The sequence below is a fragment of the Pholis gunnellus genome (genome assembly GCF_910591455.1).
Source record: "Pholis gunnellus genome assembly, chromosome: 3".
In the NCBI taxonomy this organism is placed as follows: domain Eukaryota; kingdom Metazoa; phylum Chordata; class Actinopteri; order Perciformes; family Pholidae; genus Pholis; species Pholis gunnellus.
The window spans coordinates 1,626,684-1,653,219 of NC_136529.1; the positions used below are offsets into that span (position 1 = coordinate 1,626,684).

Consider the following 26,536-nt stretch of genomic DNA (forward strand, 5'->3'; position numbering starts at 1 on the left):
AATGATTCTCTAGACCAGAGGTCTTCAACAGGGGGTCCGGTCCGCGAAATTTTTGATTGGTTAAACCAAGGGTCTTCAACATTTTTCAGGCCAAGGACCCCCCAAACTGAAAGAGATGGAGCAGGGACCCCCGCCTATATATATTGTATAAAATTGTGTTTTATATTAAACTGGGCCCAGTGCCATGTATAAACCATACCTCTTTATTGTGAATTCAATATCAATATATTGAACACAGGTTCAATATATCAACATTGTTTGTCAATTGCATGATAATCATGCATACAAGCAGTTCAAATTGACGTTTTTATTTTAAACATAAATGTGGAAACGAAAAGGAGTGATGGCCTATTAGTGCCACTGCCATGCATAAACATACCTGTTATCTTGTATACAACACTGAATTATTAAAATAATGGACACATTCATGTTTTGAAAAACTTTTTTTTTAATTGTCTAATCAACCACAAATTTCGCGGACCCCCTGCAGTACCTCCGCGGACTCCCTAGGGGTCGCGGACCCCCAGTTGAAGACCTGGATTCTTTTTTCTTTTTTTTGAAACATGAATCTGTCCATTATTTTAATAGTTCAGTATTGTATGCAAGATAACAGGTATGTTTATGCATTGCAGTTGCACGAATAGGCCATCACTCCTTTTCATTTCCACATATGAACCTGTGTATTATCTGAATAGCTTAGTATTGAATGCACAATAAAGAGGTATGTTTATACATGGTACAAGGCCCAGTTCAATGTAAAACACAATTTTATACAGTATATAGTCGGGGGTCCCTGCTCCATCTCTCTATTTGTTTGGGGGTCCTTGGCCTGAAAAACGTTGAAGACCCCTGCTCTAGACCAGAGGTAGCCAACACGGTGCCTGCGGGCGCCTGGTCGCCTGCAAGGACCACGCGAGTCGCCTGTAAGACATGTTCTAAAAATAGCACTAGTCACCATGGAGCTCCGTCTAAACAATTTTAATTGCTGTTCTTTTTTTTATCAAAAACACTTGCATTAATGTAATTAGACAATATTTAATATAACATTTTAAAAACTAAAATGTTTTATGTATATATGAACTCTGACCTTGAAGTCAAAGTTCAATATTGTGCGCTTGTCAAATGTCAAATCGCCATCTCACTCTTTGCTGAGACAAGGAAGTGGGCGCAGCTACGATGGGAAGCTACGAAAGAAATAATGGCAGAAAAGTGAAAGAAAACATACTATTTTCACAATGACTGGGAGGAAGAGTTCTTTTTTACGAAAGTGAAAGACAAATGTGTGTCTCATTTGCGGGGCAACTGTTGCGACGACACTTCAGTACATGTCACAATAGCTTCCATGCTAACTACCCACCTGGCAGCGCACTACGGACAGACAAAGCGCGTGACTTAAAGGCAGCTTTGGGCAAACAACAGTCTTTTTTCACGAGGCCGGTGATAAAATCACAAAAAACAACTGAAGCTTCGTTTAGAGCTGCACATTTTTTGATGAAGAACAAGACAGCCTTTTTGTACGGGGAGGTCTTGAAAGAAGCAATGATGATAGTTGCAAACACTGTTCAAAGACGAGAAGAATGGTCCCGATGCCCTCTCTGATGTCCAACTGGGGGCAAGTATGATGGTAAGAAGACTGTCGGCTTTATCAGAAAACTTAACGGAACAACTGGACCGGGATCTGGTTCAGTGCAGGTGGTTTAGTATCCAGTGTGACGAGTCCGTGGACAGCACCATTACAGCTCAGCTGATGATGTTTATCCGAATGGTGTTTGATGATTTCTCCACAAAAGAAGTCCTGACACTTCTGCCCCTGAAGACAACAACGAGGGGAATTGACATCTACAACGTGGTGAAGAGTTCCTTCGTGGAGAAAAAGGTACTGTTAGAAAAGCTGGTGTCTGTGACAACAGACGGGGCTCCCGCCATGACGGGCCGGCATGCAGGCTTCATTGCGCAATGTAAAGGTGACCCAGACTTCCCAAAACCTCTCTATTACCACTGCATCATTCACCAGCAGGCGCTATGTGCAAAAGTGACCAGCTTTGATCATGTTATGACTCCTGTTGTGAAGATCATAAATGGCACCCGCTCCAAAGCCAAACAACACAGGACATTCAAGGTGCTGTTGGAGGAGCTGTCAGCTGAATATGGTGACCTGCTACTACACACAGAAATCCCATGGCTCAGCAGGGGACGAATTTTGCAGCGTTTTTTGTCACTTTTTGGAGAAATCAAAGAGTTCATGCAATCCAAAGGGGAAGACACCTCGCTGCTCGAGGACAGACTGGATACTTGACCTTGCATTTTTAACGGACATCACTGGGAAACTGAACCATTTAAACTGTGAGCTGCAAGGCAAAGGTAAAACTGTTGCTTTAAACGCATTGAAAGCTAAGATGAACATTTTCTCTGTGCATTTACAGAGAAACAAAGTGCTGCACCTTCCCTCCGTACAGTCAGTGTTGAATGACAATGCTTCAGCATCTGGGGCTTCTGACAAAGCTGTAGAAAAGTATCTCAAGTCATAAACAGACTGGGGCAAGAGTTTGAGAACAGGTTTTGTGACTTTGATCAACTTGAGCCATGTGTGTCATTCGTTTCAAATCCTTTCATGCAAGTGGACATGACATGCAGTTGGATGCTGGACAGGTGGAGATAGAAATCGTAACGTTGCAAGATGACCTTCACCTCAAAGCCCATCAGTCTGCACCAAACATTTGGTGCCTTGTGGACACAAAAAAATACAAAGGTGTATGCACAGCAGCTATGAAAGTTGCCTACCTTTTTGGTTCAACCTATCTCTGTGAATCAGCCTTTTCTGACATGAACTTCATCAAGAACAAACACAGAACACGCCTTACTGATGCACATCTACAAGACTCACTCAGTTGCAGTGTAAAATTATACACCAGATTACAGTGCATTGGTAAACGGTATTCCATGCCAGGCTTCCCACTAACATTTACAGACAAAGAAAGAGATAACATAATGTTTTCATTGAAAACACCATGACATTAAACTCAAATCGTATACAAAAATTTGAAAAATATGTTCAAAATGTGTGTTCAAAGATTTTGATTTGTTAAAAATGCTACAGATTTGGTGATTAGTACTAATGTGATAGGATTCATTTAAAAAATGTAAAGAGTTGATTTTTTTTTATCTTACATAACTGATAATTTGTATAAACATGGGACATTGTGTTTCCTGAATTAGGGCTGCAGAACACTGCATTTTTTTTAATAACCCTAGGATTTTTTTTGTTTAATTTGGTTGTTAATTCCTTTTATATTGTAACTGATGAAATGAAGATAAGCCATAGTCTCTACGTATTGTTATAACATGTTTTCTTCTCTGCCTGAGCATGCATGTCAAAGAAAGATAATGAAAATTAAAATAAAAAAAAACTTGAGTTGGGTAAACCTCAACAATCTTGGGTCTATAACATCTGTCAAGGAAAATATGAGAATAACATGAATAATATAGAACCGAACTTCCACATTTCCAATCGGACACGGTGTTTGAACTCTAACTGTGTCCAATCCCCGTTGGTATTGGAGCAGAGAGGTGTGACCTACCCTCTCTGTGGGAAAAAATGCACATTTTTGCTAAATGCTAAAAGTGCTAATATGACCGATATTACAATAGTTTGTAAGAAAGGTCTGAGTGAGTGCAAACCACTCAAAGAAAGTCTAAACAAAACATCCGGCTGTACTTTATATCATAGAACTTTGACTTGTGACATCAAGGTGTGTGATTTAATAATCACATAGCTTCAAGCAGAGGACTCAAAATAGGCTTCGAGGTTAAAAGGCTAATAATGAAAGGTCGTGTTTGATACTTAAGATCTTCTCTAAAATCTTCCTCTATGAACTCAAACAGACACATTTCATGGAAAGTTTGAGAAGTTTTATTTTTTAGACGCTGCGGGTCTTGCTCTCTCTCTCTCACACACATCAAATTTACTATAAAATGAACACTCACAAGTTTACTAGATTATGGGTCCATAAGTGGTCAACACACATCTCTCACTCGTTTCCTCAGTTTCGTTGTCTGTTCTCACTCGTAGCTCTGCTGGTGTCTTAACTGTCCTTCTGGAGAGCAATTCATGTTTTGTTCCTTTACATTTTATCTGCGAACTTCACAATAGTTGTGCAGAACAAAATAAGCATTAATAAGGACAGAAAAGTCCTCCGTTTTGTGTCCATCACCCTCCCTAAAGCCGCTAACTGTGACTCCAGACGTCCGCTCCGTAGCGCTGATAACGCCACTGGACACGCAGCTTGCTAATTGCTCCATTAACAGCTGCTTCCTCTGTAATAATGCAGACTTTAACAGCACAACAGCTGCTAGTAAAGACAACACGGTCAGTAACACCTGTAATCAGTTGTCCATGTTGAATTAACCTGATAGCCGATCGGTAATCAAGGATGTTGTTGTTTGTGAGCTTCCGGGTACGGGTCACGTGATCGGGGTGTGAAGAACCAGGGAAGGACAGTCGTGACTGCTAAGAACCAATCAAGTAGTGAACGCGGTGTGGGCGTCATCTAGAGAGAATAGACCAGACCCCAGCAAAGGTCAATTGTGTCTGGAGTGCGCCATCTAGTGGGATCAACTGAAACGCCGGGTATTGCAGGAAAAAGGAAAAATGAATGCGGTCTTTACTATAATTTGACAAAAGCCAACGGGCCGTATATGGCCCGTTGGGCCGTAGTTTGCCCATGCCTGCTCTAAACCCAACCGCAAGTCAGCCATTTGGACTTTTGTATGAATTTCTTGTTTTTTTTTCCATATCCAGGTAATTTACTTTAACGAACTCCTCGTAGAGAATTAATCAGATCAACTTTAAATTTAGTCAGAACCTTAGTGATTAATAGTTACTAAAAGCTTGAGGTTTCATCGAATGACATGGATGTGGTGTGGCGGCCATTTTACATGGTTCACCATCATCCATCAAGATGTTGTAACTTGACTGTACTTTGTCAAAATTGTCTCAAACTTGACATGCTTGATGACTGTCATGACTTTAGGACTTCTGCATGCCAATATTAACTCATAGTCATAGCGCCATCTACTGATAAGCACGGACGTAAGCAGGATTCTATGATTACAGCGGCCCAAACACTGAACTTATTAAAAGGGTTTGTGGGCACACCATGAGAAAAAGACTTCTCTGATCTAAATATGTGCAAACTAAGATCTTTGGAGAGCAGAAATTAGATTAAAAAGGTTTCCAAATCCCGCTTGTATGTGGAGTTTTCATTAATAGTAACTGTAATTGTTTTTGTTCGTTTTGGAGCTAGGCCATAATGTAAAGTAATTTCATGAAATGTGAAGTTTGTTTACTAAAATGAAACTGCACCCAGCCTAATTTGTATGATAAATTATTCTACATTGGCTCACCTTTTGGCTTAAACTTATTTCTTTATAAAAATGTTTTTTTTCCACATAGAACTATACATTCTCCTATTTCTCCTCGACTCTTCCAGCTTTGAGTCACTCAGCAGTGATTGTCAGAGCTACCTGCACAAACAAATGACCTGCATTTACTTTGACAGTCTGTTATGTTAATAACACTGAAGCGCATTCACACACATTCAGTTTTCTGTCAATTTTTACAGGGTGACATTTATGATTGTATTCGGAGGTACACTCAAAACATTCGAGGCTTAAGACCTTGCAAAATTACCTGGCTATGCTGTCAACACAGGAAATATCTTTTAACTCGTGCACACAGTGTATGATGGTCACAGAAATGCATGACAGCATCCACCAGAGTCCTGCCAGTACCCTCGACGTGCGTGATTATGCGAGGGCCCGATCAATGCTGCTTGCAGCTTTAATTTAACTTATTGTTCCTGATGAAGTTTTTGAAATGTATCCTTGCCTGCTGGAGGAATTTCACAAGTTCTTTCAATTTCAGGTTCCGGAAGCTCTGCCATCGTATTATCAATGCAACTACTTTCACCAACATCATCCTCCTCTTCATCCTACTGTCATCTATTTCTTTAGCTGCTGAGGATCCCATCGACCCCATGTCCTTCAGGAACCAGGTGACAAGTGCATGTCTGTCCCACTGTAATTTAAATGTTTAAATTGTATTGCCATTGAACAATTTCAATTTTCATTCACATTGTAAGCAGTAAGTATAGATATGATATTGTTATTGATATTACAAATGTGACATTTTTAGGTGTTGGCCTATGCTGATATAGTCTTCACTTCGGTGTTCACAGCGGAAATTGTGCTCAAGGTAATTACATATACTAAAGTTGATATTGTTGAGATAGATGCGTGACAAATTAAAAAGAATAACCAAAGAGGTGTGGAGAAACATAATGAATCATGATGCTTCATTACAGGTCATGAAGGGTTACTGAATGATTATGAAAATGATGTTAATCATATGCTATGGACTTTACAGTCACTTGATCTCAACCAAAATGAACTAAACGTACTCTTTTGGAAGAATGGTGTTCATCACTCCAATAAAGTTCCACAGACTCTAAGGGTAGATACACTTGCTTTTTGACCACATGTTTGCGTCACCTTAATTGCTGACTACGTACACAACCATATGGACGCAGGATAGGCACACAAACACATAGTCAATAGCAAATCTCTGGTTTAAGAACAGCTTCACCGCAGATTTGTTTAGATTGTTGAGATTTGTGGTGCAACATTTTTTTATACACTACATGTTGTGGTTTCCTTTCATTTGTCACTCACATGTATATTATTATGTCATGAAATCTTGATTCACCAACCATAGAAATCCTTGTATTACAAAATACTGAAAATATATAACAGGCCTTACCAAATTTGCATCCAAAGTCACTGTACAAGAGGAACACAGAAGGTGTGAGGCTGAAGGAGATGAGTGAGAGACAGGGTGGGAGCCACCATGACACCCATCTTCAGATGGATTTGATTGGTACTTCATTATTTTGACATAGTCATCCATATTTTTCAGATAGACATATATTCCAGCTGAGAACTAGCAGATTGTAACTGATTGTCACAGCTGCAGAGCTGCCGCTACTTCTGTTCTCTTGCAAGCAGTCTGTCATGACTTTATTTTCACATAGATGAAGCATTTATGGATGAATCGAGCCACATATGACCAGGTAGAATCAGAGAATATCTGTTTCATGTTTACCAATTCAAGTTATTGTTTGACATTTATCAATTAAATTAAGTTTCAATAAATGAATACACCATCAAGCAGTTAAGAGTTTAAGAGGCACCATGGAAGATTTATAGCAATTTCCTCTTCATTTTAATTGAATTACCTCAGTCTCTTGGGACGCCTCGTATTTTCCATCTCTGGTAACATTTTGTTCAGCTTTCTCCCTTATTTGGAATTTATAAGCTATATGTAGCACCTACAGCAGGTAAATTGTTCTTACGGTTGTGGTGTTCATAATGGATAACAAGTATTCTTTTCCAGATGACAACATATGGTGCAATTCTTCACGAAGGGTCTTTCTGTCGGAACTCTTTCAACATCTTGGATCTTCTGGTGGTCAGTGTATCTCTCCTCTCAATGGGCATGGAGTAAGTGGAGACTAGACATTTTCCGACTGACCTCCTCTCTCTCATGCAAAGAGCTACATTTTTTATCTTTATCTTGTTGCCATATGCCATGAACACGCCAGTCGAATAAACATCACTATATTGCCAGAGAGTGAACATCCAGTAAATACAGTGTGCCTTTGTTTGTGTCCTCTAGATCCAGTGCCATCTCTGTGGTGAAGATTCTCCGGGTGTTAAGGGTACTCCGGCCCCTGAGGGCCATCAACAGAGCAAAGGGACTCAAGGTATGAGTTGTCTATTGATAAAGTTGCAGGTTTAAATGGCCTAATACTGACCTAATGTATCATCTGTATTATCTCTGTCTTTATAGCATGTCGTCCAGTGTGTGTTTGTTGCTGTCAAGACCATTGGAAATATTGTACTGGTAACCATGCTACTGGACTTCATGTTTGCCTGCATTGGAGTCCAACTTTTCAAAGTGAGAAGACAAAGAAATATGATGGAAAATTGTTGTTTAGCACTGTATTTGTATAAAGACACTTTTTGTCTTCCCAGGGCAAGTTCTACGCCTGCACAGATCCTGACAAAATGACTGAGGAAACATGCAAGTAAGCACTTTAATGTGTTATTAGAACAGTGATGCTGCGTAATGCTTCTCTGTGCCTCAGTTTTTAATATTTGGAATGCTCTGTATAAAAACTATTCAAAAGGAAAACGTAATTCAAAGTGCTTTTAACTGAATCTAACTAAATTAGATAAAACATTTAGTGAACACGAAACATTTGACAAAATAATTTGTCATTTTAATTAAGGTCCTCTCAATAGCTTTTCCAGGGCTTTTAACCACATCTAAGGTTTTCATCAGTGGATGGAATTTTTGCAGTTGACATAAATTAGGTTTATGATTTCCAATCAAGCCTGATAAGTGTATCCATATTCTTTGGAATGGATTTTTAGGATCATGTCCCTCATGAAGCCTTACAGTGTCAAAATTACACTTCATGATATATTATTTTTAGCTGTTGAATCTGGACAGATTGTGTCCAATTAGGTTTCTTGTGTGAGCAGAATTTTTTTCATGTTGCTTTGAATTTGATATGAATTAGATATATGACTTGATTAAGGCTTTGCTGCTTTATTATACCAAACACCTCATAATGCAGATTTGCAGATTGAACTGTGGATTGGTTAATTTAATTAGGTGCATTAAAGCAGTGGTCCCCAACCACCGGGTCGTGGGTCATTTGGTACCGGGCCGCACAGAAAGAATAAATATTATGTTATTTCCGTTTTATTGATTTTCTTTTTTTTAAGTTTTATTTTGAAAACTGACCGGATTCTCTCGCAATTTCATCCGCCTGTGGCTCTTGACACATGGCAAGACGCTTGTCTCGATCACGTGATACGTTACCTCAAAAATTCAGCCCGCAAACTAGCGAAAATGAGTAAAACACTTCTGGAGAGCTTCTTTGCAAAGGGGAAAGGCCACTAAGGAGACAGAAGAAGAGACGACAACTTCCAAGAAAAAGAAAGCTTCATTTAACAGACAATATCAGGAGTCTAATTAAATATCAGGAGTATTTCTCACGCGCCAAACCCGCTCTGCAGAATATGTGGCGACAGAGGAAGATCAGCTGCTGGAGATTGTAAATGACGGTGGCCTTAAAAGTATGTTTGAGACAACAACTCTGCTGGTGTTTTGGATTAAAATAAAGGCTGAATATCCTGAGATCGCCACTAAAGCACTGAAAACCCTGCTTCCATTTCACACATCCTCTTTGTGAAGCAGGATGTTCTGCAGTGACAGCAATCAAAACAAAACAAAGTAGTCTGGACATAAGGAACACACTTCGGGTGTCATTGTCTCCCATTAACCCAGATGGGACCGTCTCGTTGCAGAGAAATAAGCTCAGGGCTCCACTGATTCAGCGTTATTGTGAGTTGTATTTATTTATGCATTTTATATTTGTTTTAATGCCGGGCGTATCATTTTATTTTGTTGTTTTTATCCGCCACACCTCGAAGGCCGGTCCGTGAAAATATTGTCTGACATGAAGCCGGTCCGTGGCGCAAAAAAGGTTGGGGACTGCATTAAAGTATCTAGTAGTATATTCTTGATACCCAACTAATCATATGAACCATAACAGCTGCCATCACACTCTCCTAGCGTTAAAGGTGAAATCCAAATCCAATGATATGCAGTTTAATATTGCATAACACAAAGACAAGCAGCAAAGCCTGAATCTGGAACTAGGAACTGACTAGGAAAAGTCATCATCTCATCGTGTGCAAGGGTCATTCTTAACCAAAACATAAATTAATCTTAACAAATTAATATATTTTAATTGCTCGATTCATTTTCACTGCCACCATGCATACATACATATCACAGTCATTTAATTGGTAATATCATTAGGAATTAGTTTTATAGCTTAAAAGTATTGATATGTGGTAGTAAAACTTTACCCTGGAGAAACGCTAATTATTGTAATCTTAACTGTAGCCCTGCCTGTCTGTCTTTCCACTCACACACTTTGTCTCAGAGGCTGCTATATAAAGTACCAGGAAGGAGCACTTCATGAAGTGGAGGTCCATAAGAGGGAATGGACCAACTCAGAACTAAACTTTGACAACATCCTCAATGGCATGCTGGTTCTTTTCACCATTTCTACCTTTGAAGGATGGCCAAAGTGAGTCATGATCTGTTCTGTGCAAATTGAAAGGTGTCTATTCATTTCAGGATTGATAGTTCAGAATTCAGCAGCATCTACCCATTGTATATGTAGTTTAGTTTACGGTACATCTGCAATCCACTCTTCATTGATTTGGAGTATTTTTTATATTTTGTCTGTATATTGCATGTGTGTGGATTTATGTGTGACTTTGTTGTTATCTTCCTAGGATACTATATAAAGCCATTGATTCAAACTTAGAGGATAAAGGCCCAATGTACAACAACCGAGTGGCCATCTCAATCTTCTTTATCATCTACCTCATCCTTATCGCCTTCTTCATGATGAATATATTTGTGGGCTTCGTCATCGTCACTTTCCAGGAGCAAGGAGAGCAGGAGTATAAGAACTGTGAACTGGACAAAAACCAGGTAGGCCTCTGATGAAAATGACTGGAAATGAAAATTAAACTGATGTTGTGTTTCGCATGCAACAAAAACCAGCCCCTCCTCCCACTGCCCCATAGCATAAAGTCTCAAAGCAGCCCACCAAAAAATGCTATAACTGCTGCCTGCAGTGTTACTCACACAGACACGGCTAAATGCAGAACTACTTGTTGCAACTTATTTGGAAATGATATTTCTGGGGATTGTAACTTCTTTTCCTTGAGCTTTTCAGCCTTCCATTTCATATTTTATTTGCAATGGTCCAATTTGTAGAGAGCCTTGTGGGTAATCAGGAAGAGAGAGAGAGATAGAGAGAGGGAAGGTTTGCAACCACATTCATAAATTGTGGGAATTGATTAAGAGAACATGGTATGAAACAGTCTTGTGATGTTTAAACTAACAACAGCTTTTTTCCAGTAGTGAACTTGTATTTCTGTATCTACTAGTAGTAGTTGCATTCCATACACTGAATGAACATACACAGACATTTTCAGGGGCTGTTGCTCGAACTTGTAAAAGCACTGTGACGCACCAAAGATGCAAAGTCACCTTTGGGGGTCAATTTGGTGCATTCTGGCCATGATTTTTATCCCCAGCAAAGGCACCAATTTATGCATGAAGAAGTAAGAAATAAAATAAACTTACTAACTGTTTTAACTATACTACATACTATATTTTTGTATGAAAATAAATTATCATCTGTATCAACTATGAAAGCAATCAGTCATTAATCGTTTTCATTTCACAATCTTGATTAATACTTTGGTAGTAATGTGTCAAAGACAAACACAGTCCTCCTACTGGGGCCTGAGGAAGCATTTTGGAACCCGTCAACAATGAACTATTTTCTATTATTAAAAAAATGATTTATCACTTTCCACTCTTACTACACTGTAGTGTCGCAAAAGACTACAGGTCACAACAGGCTGTAAAACTGAAAAGCAGGGTTGATGAGTTAGTCTCCGGTTAGTTTTTTCCTCGTCCGGTTGATCAGTTCCGATCCACAGACCCAACAACAGCGGATCAATGCTGACACCGTCCTTGTCGGGAGTTTCCACCGCCGACCGGGGGGTAGATCAGTCAAAGAGGGCAAATGGGCTGTTGCCGGGCCACTTTAGCCAGGCCTTGTGCATGTCCTCGCTGAGCGTGGTCATACTGTGTCCCCTCACCCGATATGTAGTCACACACTACTTAGCAATGCTTCACACAGATGTTAACCCTCACTAGGGAGGGTCGTAGCAGAATTTGAGAGTGGACTTGCTCTTTCAGGGATGTGATTGTAATAACAATGTTCATGAGTTCTTTGCCAAAAGAGTTGTTTATGTTGAAAAAAAATCTAATATCTTCTATATCAACAGTATTGGTGTTAGTTTCAACTGTCTGACATTGCTATTGGCCTCTCATTCATCCTAATGCAACATGTTTTAACTTTGTTTAAGCTCTGCATCTCCCTCACCCTTTTCTTTTTAACCCCTCCAGCGCCAGTGTGTGCAGTATGCTCTTAAAGCCCGACCTCTGCGATGTTATATTCCCAAGAACCCTTACCAGTATCAGGTGTGGTACATCGTCACCTCCTGCTACTTTGAGTACCTTATGTTCCTCCTTATTATGCTCAACACCATGTGTCTGGGAATGCAGGTATGAATACAACACATTTCACATACATATAACACACCTTTTGCCTATCTGTCTGTTTGTCTGTCTTATGGTGAGGATCAAAAATTGTGGTGTGGCAACATATGTATCATGTTGCTGATAGTCGAGTGAGAGAGTAGAGAGAAGTTAAGTATTTATGCTTTCCTGTTTAGTAATAATATATAATTTCTCAGGATATAATCTGAGACCCGGGCCTGTTTTAAGCCCAGATGGGCATTAGCATCTTTAAAATTATTCTGCTGTGGTGAAAATGGCAAAAAACTGTACGGAATGTCTAGAAAAGAATAATAAATCATGGTGAACAGTGCTCAAACCCACCTAACATGGCCAGGATTTCACAGTGAGTGTGCATTTGACGGAATGTTCAGGGTTAGAGTGGGTGATATCACAACTATAGTGAAGAGGAGCTGTAAAGCAGAAAAATCTCTTAAACTTGTTCTGACTCGTCTCAGGCTACATCCACACTAATACGTTTTCATTTAAAACCAGGGTTTTAAAACAAAAACGATCTTCGTCCAGGCGCTTCAGCATCATTTCCGTAATTATTTCTGTCCATACTAGCAAGCCTGAAAACTATTATCAAATAACTATTCAAGTACACTGGCATGCCGGTGCCGGTGTAAACAGGAAGTAGATTGTTGTATTTTTTGTAACTAAGCAATCAGAGTATTATAGTAGTCTTTAATAATGAAAGGTTGTGCTTGATAATTAAGATCTTCCTCTAAAATCTTTGTTTGTAAACTCAAACAAACAAATTTCCTGCAAAGTTAGAAGTTTTCGTCCTCCTCAAAGCCGCAAACTGTGACTTCAAACGTGCGTAGGGCTAATACACTGGTATGCTGGACACGCCGCTTACTAATGGGATCAATAACAGCTGCTTCCTCCGCATGTCGGCAGAAGTAGAATCATAAAATGCAGAATTTAACTGCACAACAGCTGCTAGTATAGACAAAAAGGTCAGAACACCTGAAATCAGTTATCGATGTTAAATCAACCACTGGTAGTCGATCAATAATCAAGGATGTTGCTGTTTGTGTTCTTCTGGAAAAGGGTCACGTGATAGGGGCGTGACCAATCAGGGAAGGACACGTCGTGACTGCTAAGACCCAATCAAGCGAATGCTGGTGTTTACGTCATCGTTTTAAAACTTATGCCTTTACGCCTGTCCACACAAGGAGGTATGCCCAGGAACTCCGTCGCATCCTTGAGATTTTGGGTGGTGAATTTAATGTTACATTTTACCAGCATTAACACTACATGTAGCATTTAAGTGCTAGGTAACATGTTAGAGACATATATATCTAACCTCTGCGGGTAACTAGTATCATTATTACACAAGGATTTACCATGACTAGCTGAAAATCCACTAAACCAGACTGAAAATAAAGAAAATCTAAAATGATTGAATAACAGTCTATGGACGGAGCTGGATAGTTTTCGGAACCTGGTCAGAGCTTGCCAATACTACGATTGGCAAGTCTGTGTTTGAGGGGCTGGACTGAGCGAAGGGTGAATAAGACTCTAACAGAACATGCTACAGTTCAACTATGTCTATCTTTGACTTTACACTCTGCTACTAATGGCAGAGTATAACGTCACAATGTACAATGTGTTTCTGTCTGTTAGTGTGAATGACAGAGGTTGGGGAGGGGTGGAGTAAAGAATTCTGTTACCTTCGAATCACAGCTACAGACTCAACAATAGAGGAACAATCTAAATAGCAGCCTGGGACCTCTCCACACAACTTCTAGCTTCAACAGCTATGTAAAAGCACTTTAAACAAATGTTGGAAAAGCCAAACGACGTGCTAAACAGCATCCCCAATCAACACAGGCTTGACTGGGGATGCTATCAGGACTTGAGATGATAATTAAAATGATTTGCTCAAGCTCCAGGCTGGTGAGAGGCAACAAAGCCCAAGCTACTTGAAGTCCAAACATGTGAACAGGGCGTAATAGACTTTCGGAAAAAGCTATCATATAAGTAGAATAACTCTGTCTGACTTTATATTCATGTAGTTGTCGATGTGTTTCTTTTTAACCCACAGCACTGTAACCAGTCAGACCACGTAACTCACCTGTCCGACATGCTGAACGTGATTTTTACTGTGCTCTTCACTGTGGAGATGGTTCTTAAACTTATGGCTTTCAAAGCCAAGGTAAGTCAAAATTCAACTTATTAGATGTTCCAGAAAAAAAAAGTTAAGCGCTGACTGTGAGTCTGTGGTAGTTCATTTACCAAAACAGATCAACTTTTGTATTTGTATTATTATTTATTTATTTTGTACCGCCGGAAATTCCAAATTTGCCTCAGAGGGCTTTTCCATCTGACATGGATATTTCAATTTCATATCTTCTTCTTCCAGGAGTCATTCAAACCACATACACATGCAAACGTTTGTGAGTGTAGCTCTTTTCACAGTTCAGATAGAACAGTGTATCTATGTTTGTCAGCCTTTTATCTTTTTCCATTTTTTCATTATCTGATCAGTACCAGTAATCAAACAACACTTTTAATAACTACATAGTACCCATTGTCATAGTAGTAGACTGTTATTGTTCATTTTTGCTTGGTTGCCAAGCTTCAGAAGGTGGGTTTTTGAGGAAGTCATCATTGACTGGTCTCTTTTTTTTCTTTTGAGTTCAGATTTGGTTGGACAGTGAACACACCATGATGATATTATATTGTGGCTAATAAGAAATCTGTTTGTGCATTTTGGTTGGTTATGGTTCAACTTTCGTAACAATTTGGTAAAGTGATTTTTGCCTAGCTACTGTAACCTTACCATAATGGCTTCTAATATAAAAGAGTCTTTGTTGGGAATTAAGGATATGACCCATTAAATAGAAGCGATAATGGGAAGCAATCACCACAGTCTAGCATGTAACTTAATATCTGTCTATCCGTGAGAAAATTATGAGCTATTCCACTATGTAGCAACAAGACTAAATCAAGTTATCAGTTATTTTGCTGGGCAGGCTTCCCGCATACCATCCAGTCACACAGTGGGTCAAACCAAAATCAGCTTGTAGACAGCGCACACATATTTGTCTCCTTATCATTTGCAGTTGCAGGATGAGCTGTGTCTTTCCTGTGGTTTGCCATTTGAGAATCTCCAGCAGAATCTCTTGATTTTAGCCTATTCAAGCTAATTTATGAGTTTAGTAGTGGCAGCAGATCTTTAGGGATTTCTGTAAGAATTGCTTTTTTGGATGGTGAGCACTTCTGTTGTGGAAAAAAGACCGTTGAAATGATAAGCACCCAATCTATTACTCTCTTCACATACTGATTTGCAGATGTGTAAATTTTGTCCATGACTTCACATTTTTTGATAAAGGTGTGTTGCACCACATTCACTGCAGTAACTGTAGCAAAAAGGTGAGCGTGTGAGTTTCTTAAACTGCAATTTGTAGAACAGGATGTGTGCCACTACAATAAAGACTTTGAGAAGTGTAACCGCTGTGTTGTGTTTGTGGGTGAGAAAAAAACATTTTCTCCGTGACTGCAAATTTACTTATAAGCGTGTGACGATTTTCTACAACAAAAGAATTCCACTGTCACAGCACTCAGGTGTTTTCCTCCAATAATACCTTACTATGTATCTTTTTCTTGCTGGCAACCAAAAGCATACGATTTATGTTTAGGCTGGCTAGTAGTTGGTAATTAAATACAGTAGACCTTAATTAATCTTTTTACCTGTGCTACCTCTCGGCTCAGCTCCGTGTTCACCACAATGGTCCAGTACAGCATCCGCATCACTGCTAATACCGCATTAAGCCGCCCATTCATCTCACCCTACATTTTGCCCTCACTCCTGAACAAGATAAGATACTTGAACTCCCTTGCTTGGGTCAGTGACTCACTCCAAACCCAAAAGGCTTTCCAGTAGAGAACCATGGCCTTGGCTGCAAACCGCCCCAGTGCATGCTGAAGGTCACAGCCTGATAGAGACCACACCATCATGCATGAAGGTCAAGACCCAATGGAAAAAATGTCTGCAGACAGTTCTCACTCTAAAAAGGACTGGATGACTTGTACCAACAAACCCTGTACCCAGGGACGTGCGGTCGCCTCACCTGTCATCATGAAAAGGAAAAAACAAATAGTGATATAATAAAATAAAAAATATTTCTCTACTGATCTGTGCTATAAATGTAATTTCTGTATGATTCCAATCATTTCAATCATTTTTATAATAAAAATCGCTGAATTTGCGCATGTCCTGTTCAAACAGAGAGGTGAGGCAGCGACGAGCTGTGCCTCATCTCAGATTGCGCAATCCCTCACAAACTGGGTTGAGCGCGTGCCTTTTGCTTTCTCATTGTTTGTCAAGACTGTAATATTTGTTGACACTTGTATTATAAGTCCTTTCTTTCCATAGAATAGGTCATGTATTTCACGTATGTGTAGAACATATTTAGTCTTGCTGATCTGACATAAAACCGCAGTGAAAAAGCACAGAGGGGAGCAAACAGTACCTCTGCCTCAAGGAAAGGGGCGTGTGAGAGGCCACGGGTCGGGTTTATGCTTGTTCTGATGTTGCTCTTCTTCTACACTTCTCTTCTTTGTCTTATATTTAGCTTTGACCGCAACAATGGAAGAATCTATATCTAAGCTTAAAAAATTCTCAAAACTGGACTATCAATCGAAACGTGAAGTGATAGATAATGGGAGACCAACGTCGGTTTGCTTCAAACGACGGGACAGAAGATAACTCGCTCTTTTCAAACGGAGTGGTACACTCGAAAAAACTGTCTGTGTGGCTGTGATTTAAGAAACCGCCTTTACTGCTTTCCCTGTCTTTTGTTCTCAACGTGTGACGATGTCTGGACTAAATCAGGATTTTGTGACCTGAAAAATCTACCAAGAAGCCTCAGCAAACATGAAAGATCAACGACTCATATTCAAAGCCAAATTATTTTGAAAACTTTTGGAACCTCAAGAATAGATTTGGCTTTGGACGAACAGCGGAGACTAAATATTAGCATCCACAACGCTAAGGTAAAGGAAAACGGACAACACCTCATTAATGCAACCTGCTTCCTAGCCAAACAGGAACTGGCATTTTGTGGTAACAGAGTTCAAGCTCTTCTAATCGTGGCAACTATGTAGAACTATTACATGCTTTTGTTGAGAAAGATGAAAGATTAGCTTGACATTTGGAGACATCCACTGTGTTTTCTGGCTTGTCAAACATAATACAGAACAATTTAATTGAAGCAGTCAGTGAGGTGATTAGAAATGATATCAAAAAAGGAGATTAATCCCTCCAAGTATTAGCAGTAGAAGTAGACGAGAGAACGGATGTCACAAACAAAGCCCAGATCTCTGTCATTTTGCGTAATGTGGCTAAAAGTGAGGTGGCCTTGTAACAATTCACCTAGATAGATAGATAGATAGATAGATAGATAGATAGATAGATAGATTTAAACTTTATTTATCCCTAGTGGGAAATTTGTTTGTAGCAGCAGCAAGTTACAGAGAAGAATAAAATATGAAGTATGGAAATGCACAATATATATAGTACAATAAAATAACAGAGCAGATATTGAATTTTAAGAAATAGAATACAAAAGATAAAATAGAATAAAAAGTAAAAATGCACAGTATGTACAATGAATTAGAATGGTATAAGATAAACGACTCTGTAAACTAAACAAACTGAACAGTAGTGCAAGGATCACCAACAACAAGCAACAACCGTGTAGCGAAGTTGTAGTCATTTGAAGGATGATAATTTGGCCAGAGGTGATTTATTAAACAGTGTTGTAGCAGAGGGCAGGAATGTTCTCTTGTATCTGTCCTTGTGACAGCGGAGCTGGATCAGTCTGTTGGAGAAAGTACTCCGCTGTCCTTGCAGTAGGTGGTGGAGAAGGTGATCCTTGTTATCCAATATGGATAATAGTTTCTTCAGTGTCCTCCTCTCCACCACCTGTTCCAGATTGTCTTGTTTGCAGCCAATGATGGAGCCGGCCTTCTTAACCAGTTAATTAAGTCTGTTGGTGTCTCCGGCTCCAATGCTGCTCCCCCAGCAGACTACGGAGAAGTAAAGTGCACTGACCACAACAGACTGGTAGAACATCTCCAACATCTTGCTGCACACATCGAAGGATCGAAGTTTCCTCAAGAAAAAGAGTTGACTCATCCCCTTCTTGTACACAGCGTTGATGTTGGCCTTCCAGTTCAGTCTGTTGTCGATGGAGACACCCAGGTTCTTGTACTCCTCTACCATGTCCACATCCTCTCCCAGAACTCTCAGCGGTTGTGGAGCCGTCGTCTTCCTCCTAAAGTGGACCACCATCTCTGTGGTCTTGGCCACATTCAGCAGCAGGTGATTTCTACCAGCCCACTTTACAAAGTCATCCACTACTGCCCTGTAATCCTCCTCCATGCAGCTCACCAGGGGGGACAGAGGGGGAGGTGTGGTGTGTGGAGGAGACAGATGAGGGCTGTGAGCTAAACCTATTGAAGAAAGAGTTAAGCTCGTTGGCCTTCTCCAGCGAGCCCCCTGGTTGTCTTCCTCCAACCTTGAAGCCAGTAATCTGCTTCATCCCTGTCCACACCTCCCTCACGTTGTTCTGTTGGAGTTTGGTCTCCAGCTTCCTCCTGTAGGAGTCCTTGCACTCCCTGAGCTTCACCTTCAGGTCACACTGGACTCTCCTGAGCTCCTCCCTGTCCCCAGACCTGAAAGCTGCTTTCTTCTTGTTAAGAACCCTAACCCTAAGCACGGCACCATCTTGCAGATATTAACCTAATATGAACCTAAAAAGGGAAAAGTACATACGCTAAAATTAAAGGGCATGGGCGGATCTGAATTGGTCAGGTATACAGACACTACATCTGACTGCGTAACAGTTGAAGGTACAAAAAACACGCTGTCTGGTCTTCTCTATAAGGACAGACGACATCAGATACAAAAGAAACCACACAGCCAGTTAAATATAACACAAATCAAATTCATTCGGCATATGGGATTCAGCAAAACAAAATAACCGTGAGGCTCCCGCTCTACTCTGGCACAATAAACCAAACATTTACAAGTTCTAGTTCAAACCCCGAGTCCCATCAGTTCCAAAGTTTCTTAAAGTAACGTAAAACAGTCCGATGACAATATTAATCCCCGAAGCAAAGTCAATAACAGGCGGAAGCGTGGCGAGACACCGCGGTTCCTTAATCCGCTGAACACACACTACCTCACCACCACCGGTTTAGCTGATGGTACTCTGTGCCGAATCCCTTTGCAGACTCCCACTTTGTAATCCCAGGAAAATTCCTTTCTGGTCCGTTGCTGAGCAGTCACCGGCAAATCGTGCTCAACATTGACGATACCGTGGTGACGCCAATTCGGACTGCGAGGAACCTGGGTGTGACCCTGGATGACCAACTGTCATTCTCAGCAAACATCTCATCGGTTCCAAGCTCCTGCAGATTCCTGCTCTACAACATCAGGATTCGCCCCTTGCTCACTGAGGAGACGGCGCAGGTGCTAATCCAGGCTCTTGTCATCTCCCGCCTGGACTACTGCAACTCTCTACTTGCCGGAGCCCCGGCGTCGGCCATCAGATCCCTGGAGCTTGTCCAGAAAGCTGCAGCTCGCCTGGTGTTCGATCGCCCCAAGTTCTCCCACACAACTTCCCTTCTCCGTTCTCTACACTGGCTACCCGTAAGAGCTCGCACCCAGTTTAAGACTCTGGTGCTAGCCTACAGGACGGTGAATGGAATAGCTCCTTCCTATCTCCAGGCCATGGTCAAGCCCTACACCCCCGCCTGACCACTTTGCTCTGCTGCCTCGGGGCAATTGGTTGCCCCGTCGCTCAAAGGTCCCTACGGCCGATCGACCCGGTCACGGCTGTTTTCTGTCCTGGCCCCACAGTGGTGGAATGAACTCCCCTCTGACGTCAGGACAGCAGAGTCGCTGCCCATCTTTCGGCGCAGGCTGAAAACTCACCTCTTCAACAAGGCCTATCCTGAGCCTTCCACTTAGCACTTACTTAGCATTTATTGTATTCATACTAGTTTGTTGCAGTTATTGTATTCGTATTAGTTTGTGGCACTTATTGTGCATTCGTTTGTCTCTGCACTGTACTTTGGCTCTGGTTTATGCTCTTCGATGCTTGTTTAAAAAAGGAGATGTACTTATGACTTCTGGTGACTAGTAGTTCTCTTGAAAACCGATGTTGAATACACTTATTGTCTTGTTACAGTTGGCTTGTTTCTGGACCCAAACGCAGACACCGAGACGGCAGAGTAGGTGAGAAAATAGGGTTTTATTTGGTTTATTGGGAGGAGAAATGGATTTAGTGGCGGAGTTACTGGGAACGCTTTTCTCAAGAAGGACATTTCCGAAAAAAACTGGACATAGTAAGAAACGACCCCACAGCTAGCAGCCCTGACCCAGCCAGGAAAAGGATTTGTATGCAGCGTCGGAGAAGCGTTGCACATGTTGTGAATGTGTTTAATTTTAACTGAGCGTCGGTACTTTTGGAGAGACTCGAATGGATCTACAACTCAATGACCACGTTCGCAGGGAAACAGCTCCACAACCGCGGCCCGCCCTTCACCGGTCCACAGCCGGTCCACGGCCGGTCCACGGCCAAAGACGACCACCGGCGGCGGAAGACCGACGATGCCGGGCGAAATATAACTGGGGAGGCTCGACTGGCATCGATGAATCGAGAAGGACTTCTTACTAGAACTGATGTACTGGGATTAAACTCTTTGTCAACAAAGAAAGGAGGATAGACAGCATTTGGTAAGTGAACTTCGTTTGTTTACCTCTACTGTTCATTTGTCTATCGTGGCGTTTTTATGAATAATATTTGAATGGCTCGTGCTCGTGTGGTGGAATGCGTGGATCCGCTGCAGGTCTGCTGGATTGATTTGTTGCTTTGTTGTGATATGAATATATGCGACTGCTCTTGTGAGTTTGTCATTGTGTTAGATTGATTTGGACTATATTGTCTGTTAATGACGCAGCGTCCCATCATGCTCGTATTCATGTATCTGCACTCTGCATTTCGTGTTTTGTATGCTAGGTGTTGAACTTCATGTAACATTTTATTTCATTTGTCAAATGTTGCAGTGTTATGTGAATATGCGGCTTTTACATGAAACAAATAACCCGTAGCTGTGTAGAAGTGTAGAACAGCACTGAAGGCCCAGGAATAAAATCCACGGCCCGCCACTGGGTTTACCAGGTCTATCCGGCAGCCTCCCCTGCTAGCTGATCCAACTCACTAGGTGGTGATCAGTTGTCAGTTCAGCTCTTTTCTCCATCCGAGTGTCAAACACATACAGCCGCAAAAGTGATGATACGACCAAAAAGTTGACCATCAATCTTTGGCCAAGAGTGCTCTGATACCAAGTACACTTATGAACCATCCAATAATCAAACACGTGTTTGTTATGACCAATTAATGACAACCACCAAATCAAATAAACACCACTTGGGTCCAGATCAGGGCAGGCCGTACCTCAAAATCAACCCCCTCTAGGGTTCTCCATCTATACCCGTGTGAGCATTGCAGAGTGAGTCTGCAGTCGATGCCCTTTCCAGGATGCAAAAAACTGGAAAATGCCCTTTCCAGGACTCCAGGAAGGTCGGGTACACCAGCTGCTGTCTGGTGCATTAGCACAAAGAACCGTCAAAGAGCTCCTCCCAGCGACTTGCAGTCACATAGAGGCTTGTTCCGAGGGAGAACTCCATCACAGCCGCACTCAGAAAAGGGCTTGTGAGTATCCCCCACACCCTCCCGGGTGAGGTGAGACCAATTATATTTAGTTGATACCATTCCACCTCCCGTACCAGCTTAAGGTCTGTCCTCTCCAGAGATGTGACATATAGTATGTTTATTGTTTACTGTGTTGTACCACAAATTGCCCCTTTGAAAACAATAACATTTCTAAGTTTAATTCAACTCCTCCCTGACCGATTCATATAGGGTGAGCTCTTGGTCTTGCAGTAACCTGGGACCACTTTGCCTTTGTAGACCCTACCTGGAGCTTTTCCCCCTGTGGAGAATTTAAGAATTAAAAGCATTATTTAGTAGAATTTATAACACCCTTAGTGGTGAATAGAGGTGTCACAATAATAAAAGTTAAAATATGTTGGTCACAAAATATTTACTGAAGAATGAATTATGTTTGTAATATGTTTACATGAAGGATATTATATGTTACAGTATATTGACATATTGAATGTATTGAAATCATGAATGCATAAACACTGGAGGATTTAAACACTGTAAAGAATAGCCATCAGGGAAAGTTAAGGAATTCAAGGCAAGGCTTTTCGGAGACAACTGATGAGGAAGCAGACTGCCATAAAACAACAGAGAGGACTCCTGGGTAACACCATGCGGCCGCAGGACAGAGGGCAGGTCAGAGGTGATGTCAGAGGTGATGTCACAAGGAGCCAGCCACAGAGATGAGCAGTGGATCAATGAAGGAGGGGTCAGAGCGATTGGAAGCCAATCACTGACCCCAGAAGACGGCCTTTGTGTTTTACGACAGATTTCGGACACTTTACGACCATCAAAGGACATAAAAGGACTGTTTGCGAGGGCGTGCAGCAGGCCATGGTAGTTTGCTTTGCAGGACTGTGAGTGGAGTTGCACGTGGTCTCTGCTCTCGAGATGCATACTATCGATAGTGTATTATAGACTGTAATTGTCATCATCAGTTTACAGTTGTCATCGTTTAATTAAATACTGTTTTGAATTTGGACCGGATCGAGTTACTTTTTGATGCGCCTGCGCAGAAAGAAGTAAACACAGCAGCGGCCTTGCGATTCCTCCAGTAGCTTCAGCCTCAACACCCCTTTCCTCTATACAGCACTAAACAAGCCAGACTCCTATACATGCAACAGCACAACAGTAACAACATACAATGACAGACAACAGAACTCACTCTTCAGCAAGATCAGGAGCAGGCTTGAGTTAGGAGTGTAGCAGTACAAAAGTCTCTTCAATCTCTTCAATTCAATTACATTTATTTATATAGCATCAAATCATAACAGATGTTATCTCAAGATGCTTTTCATAAAGAGCAGGTATAGAGCAGATTCTATAATTTACAAAGACCCAACATTCCCCCAGAGCAAGTTGTAAGAAATAAACATGATGAAAAAACTCTCATAAGTCTTTTAAGTATATTATAGAACAGACACTGATTATAATTCAGTTGAATGTGCAGAGCTTTTCCCCCACGGATGTTTGAGAGGACTAACAACAAGTCAACGTTTTTGCAGATTATATATGCTTCACACAAACTGAAGTGCTTGTTCCTGCTGCACATGATCTCGCCCCCCCCCCCCCCAAAAAAGAAAAACCCAAGACAAGAGTTGAAACATTTAATCATGGGCAGTCTGTAAGGATCCCCAAAATAATACAAACAGAGATACAGCAAGTGGATTGAAAGTTACATCCACGATGTTAAGGCAAGCAAACATATAGCTAAGCTAACGTTAGCCAACCTTCGCTAAATCTAGAGAGACAGCGAGTGTGATTCTTCACCCAGCTATCATATTACTAATATATCAAACTAATACAGGTTAATCATGCCTCCTCAGACAAAATAGCCAGCTGAGCGAAGTGTGTTAACTTTTTACTGCCACTGTTTGTATCAAGAGTTAGCAAACGTTTGCTAACAGTAGCTTAGCTATATGTTTGCCAGGTAATATGTGTGTTTGTCAGCCGAATCAGTCTAGTATACTTTGTATAATATTTGATTTTCGTTTTGGTTTCTGTCAAAGTTGAGGGAAGCACTATAGCAGTCATGTCAAAGTTACAAATATCACCTGGTAAACATACACATAGGTAGCATTAGCATACAATTGATAGTGTTAGCCAGCTATCTTATAAATCAAACTAATACAGGCTGGTCATATCTCCTTTGACAAAATAGTAAATTGTAACATCGAAACTGCAAGCCAAGGCATTGATTCCTGATGACAACTTTAATTAAGTCAGTAAATTATAGCTACATGGCAAATTTACTTGTCTAATATTTACGTTAAAACACTGTGTTCCGGTGAATTCCTTCAACATCGTGGACGTAACCTTCAATTCAGTCACTGTATCCCTTGGTTTGGATTCTTTTGGGGATCTTTACAGAATGATCTGCCAACATTTGATTGTTTCAATACTTTTTTATCTCGGTGCACCAGATAAATGTTTGGACCACCTAAACTAAGCTGTCTTGCTAGTTTCAGCCTTTTGCTTTCCACCCGATTCCCTACCTGAGTATACACTCGTCGGGGTGTGCTCATGTGATTGGTTGAAAATGGAGACATCTGATTGGCTACAGATAATTCTCTGTTGAGAAAAAATGCATTTGTGAATAGATTGATGTCAGGATACGCTCAAAAAACCCAAACAAAAATGCGGTGAAGTTCACACATATGACAAGCAGTTTGTAAATGCAGGTTCAACAGTTTGTATATGAATATATGAATATATTTCAAAATATAAATCAGTGTGGATTTTGTTGACATCACATACACTGCCTGGCCAAAAAAAAAGTCGCCACCAAAAAAAAAAAGGTCACACACTCTAATATTTCGTTGGACCGCCTTTAGCTTTGATTACGGCACGCATTCGCTGTGGCATTGTTTCGATAAGCTTCTGCAATGTCACAAGATTTATTTCCATCCAGTGTTGCATTAATTTCTCACCAAGATCTTGTATTAATGATGGTAGAGTCTGACCGCTGCGCAAAGCCTTCTCCAGCACATCCCAAAGATTCTCAATGGGGTTAAGGTCTGGACTCTGTGGTGGCCAATCCATGTGTGAAAATGATGTCTCATGCTCCCTGAACCACTCTTTCACAATTTGAGCCCGATGAATCCTGGCATTGTCATCTTGGAATATGCCCGTGCCATCAGGGAAGAAAAAATCCATTGATGGAATAACCTAGTCATTCAGTATATTCAGGTAGTCAGCTGACCTCATTCTTTGAGCACATACTGTTGCTGAACCTAGGCACGTACCTATTTGTTCAGTTAAATCCAGGTGGCAACTTTTTTTTTGGCCAGGCAGTGTATAACTTATAAACATATCATTTTTGTGTTCAGAGAGAGAGAGAGAGAGAGAGAGAGAGAGCAACAACAGCTATACTTATAATATAATTTGGACTAATAATAATAAAAGTAGTGGATATAATGGAAAGATAATAGTATTAGCAGTAATAATAACAGAAATAATCTTAGAAATATGACTACAACTGGTAATCTTAGCAACAGTGTATGGAATGAGGCAGTCAAGGATGCATTTCTATTCACTCCTTGTCTCATACACAACTCTCTGTTGCTGTTGTAGCTGGTCATCCAGCTCTGGCGTTTCATTTGGCTTACTTATGACTGTCTCACCCGTTAACCAGCTTGTGGTGCTAACCTCAGCAAATGTTGCCAAAGGCCTACAACTAAAACTTTCTGGGCACCAGTGAACTTTGGTTTCGCATTATGTGCATCAATCTACATACCATGTACTCTATTCTATTTCATGGTGCTTTTCTGCGTCAAGTGATACAAACTGCATTAAGGTCAGTAACTTGTGAGGAGTATAGTTAAGAATAATATTTGCTTTCATAATGGAGTGCCTGGAAATTGCTTAGTTGACAATAATTCGGATGCACACTGTAGCGGACCCCAGCCGGACAATGGTGAAGCTTACTGATATTTCCAGAGGCCTTTATTCTTGTTCAACTTTCATCCTTCCTTTGATGAACAGAAATATATGTTTCTCCAGAAAACACCGTAAGAGCTACGAAACAGATAAAACATGAGTGAGCTCTTACGAGTTTAAACATTCAGTGGCTTACATTTAAATATACATGGGAGCATTAATCAAACATTTTCTCATGTATACTTATCAACAGCATATGTAAAACCAAAATCTAGTATTAGCTTAAAATTACAGCTGAGTCATTTAGCTATACCCGTTAAGCTAACATTAGCATCTAGTTGAAACAGTAATACAATAAAACACAATAAACACACAATACCTTGTTCCCGTTCCAGCTAGGTGCTTAAACGTTAATTATGAAAATATATTGCAGAGTAATATATTTCATGTCACTTTTCCGTTCAGTCTGTACTGTAAATTTCGTTCTCAGTTTGAAGCGAAGTCAAGCTACCATACTCAGAGAGATATGGCTCTGCTCCGGTTGGCCGAAAGGACTTCAAAATAAAAGACCCAAAACGTAAAAAGGCACTTACAAAATAAAAGC

At 40.7% G+C, this 26,536-nt stretch overlaps 1 protein-coding gene across 1 annotated transcript in view; it reads left to right on the top strand.

Annotated features, from left to right (window-relative positions):
• LOC306714835 (dihydropyridine-sensitive L-type skeletal muscle calcium channel subunit alpha-1-like) overlaps positions 1-26,536 on the top strand; it is a 138,967-nt gene that overhangs the window by 52,841 nt on the left and 59,590 nt on the right. Inside the window, exons 18-27 of the mRNA XM_079184982.1 lie at positions 5,924-6,053; positions 6,194-6,253; positions 7,451-7,557; positions 7,733-7,820; positions 7,907-8,014; positions 8,092-8,144; positions 10,080-10,226; positions 10,438-10,639; positions 12,134-12,292; positions 14,358-14,468. Coding sequence (XP_079041108.1) covers positions 5,924-6,053; positions 6,194-6,253; positions 7,451-7,557; positions 7,733-7,820; positions 7,907-8,014; positions 8,092-8,144; positions 10,080-10,226; positions 10,438-10,639; positions 12,134-12,292; positions 14,358-14,468 — 1,165 coding nt within the window. The remainder of the gene's footprint in view (positions 1-5,923; positions 6,054-6,193; positions 6,254-7,450; positions 7,558-7,732; positions 7,821-7,906; positions 8,015-8,091; positions 8,145-10,079; positions 10,227-10,437; positions 10,640-12,133; positions 12,293-14,357; positions 14,469-26,536) is intronic.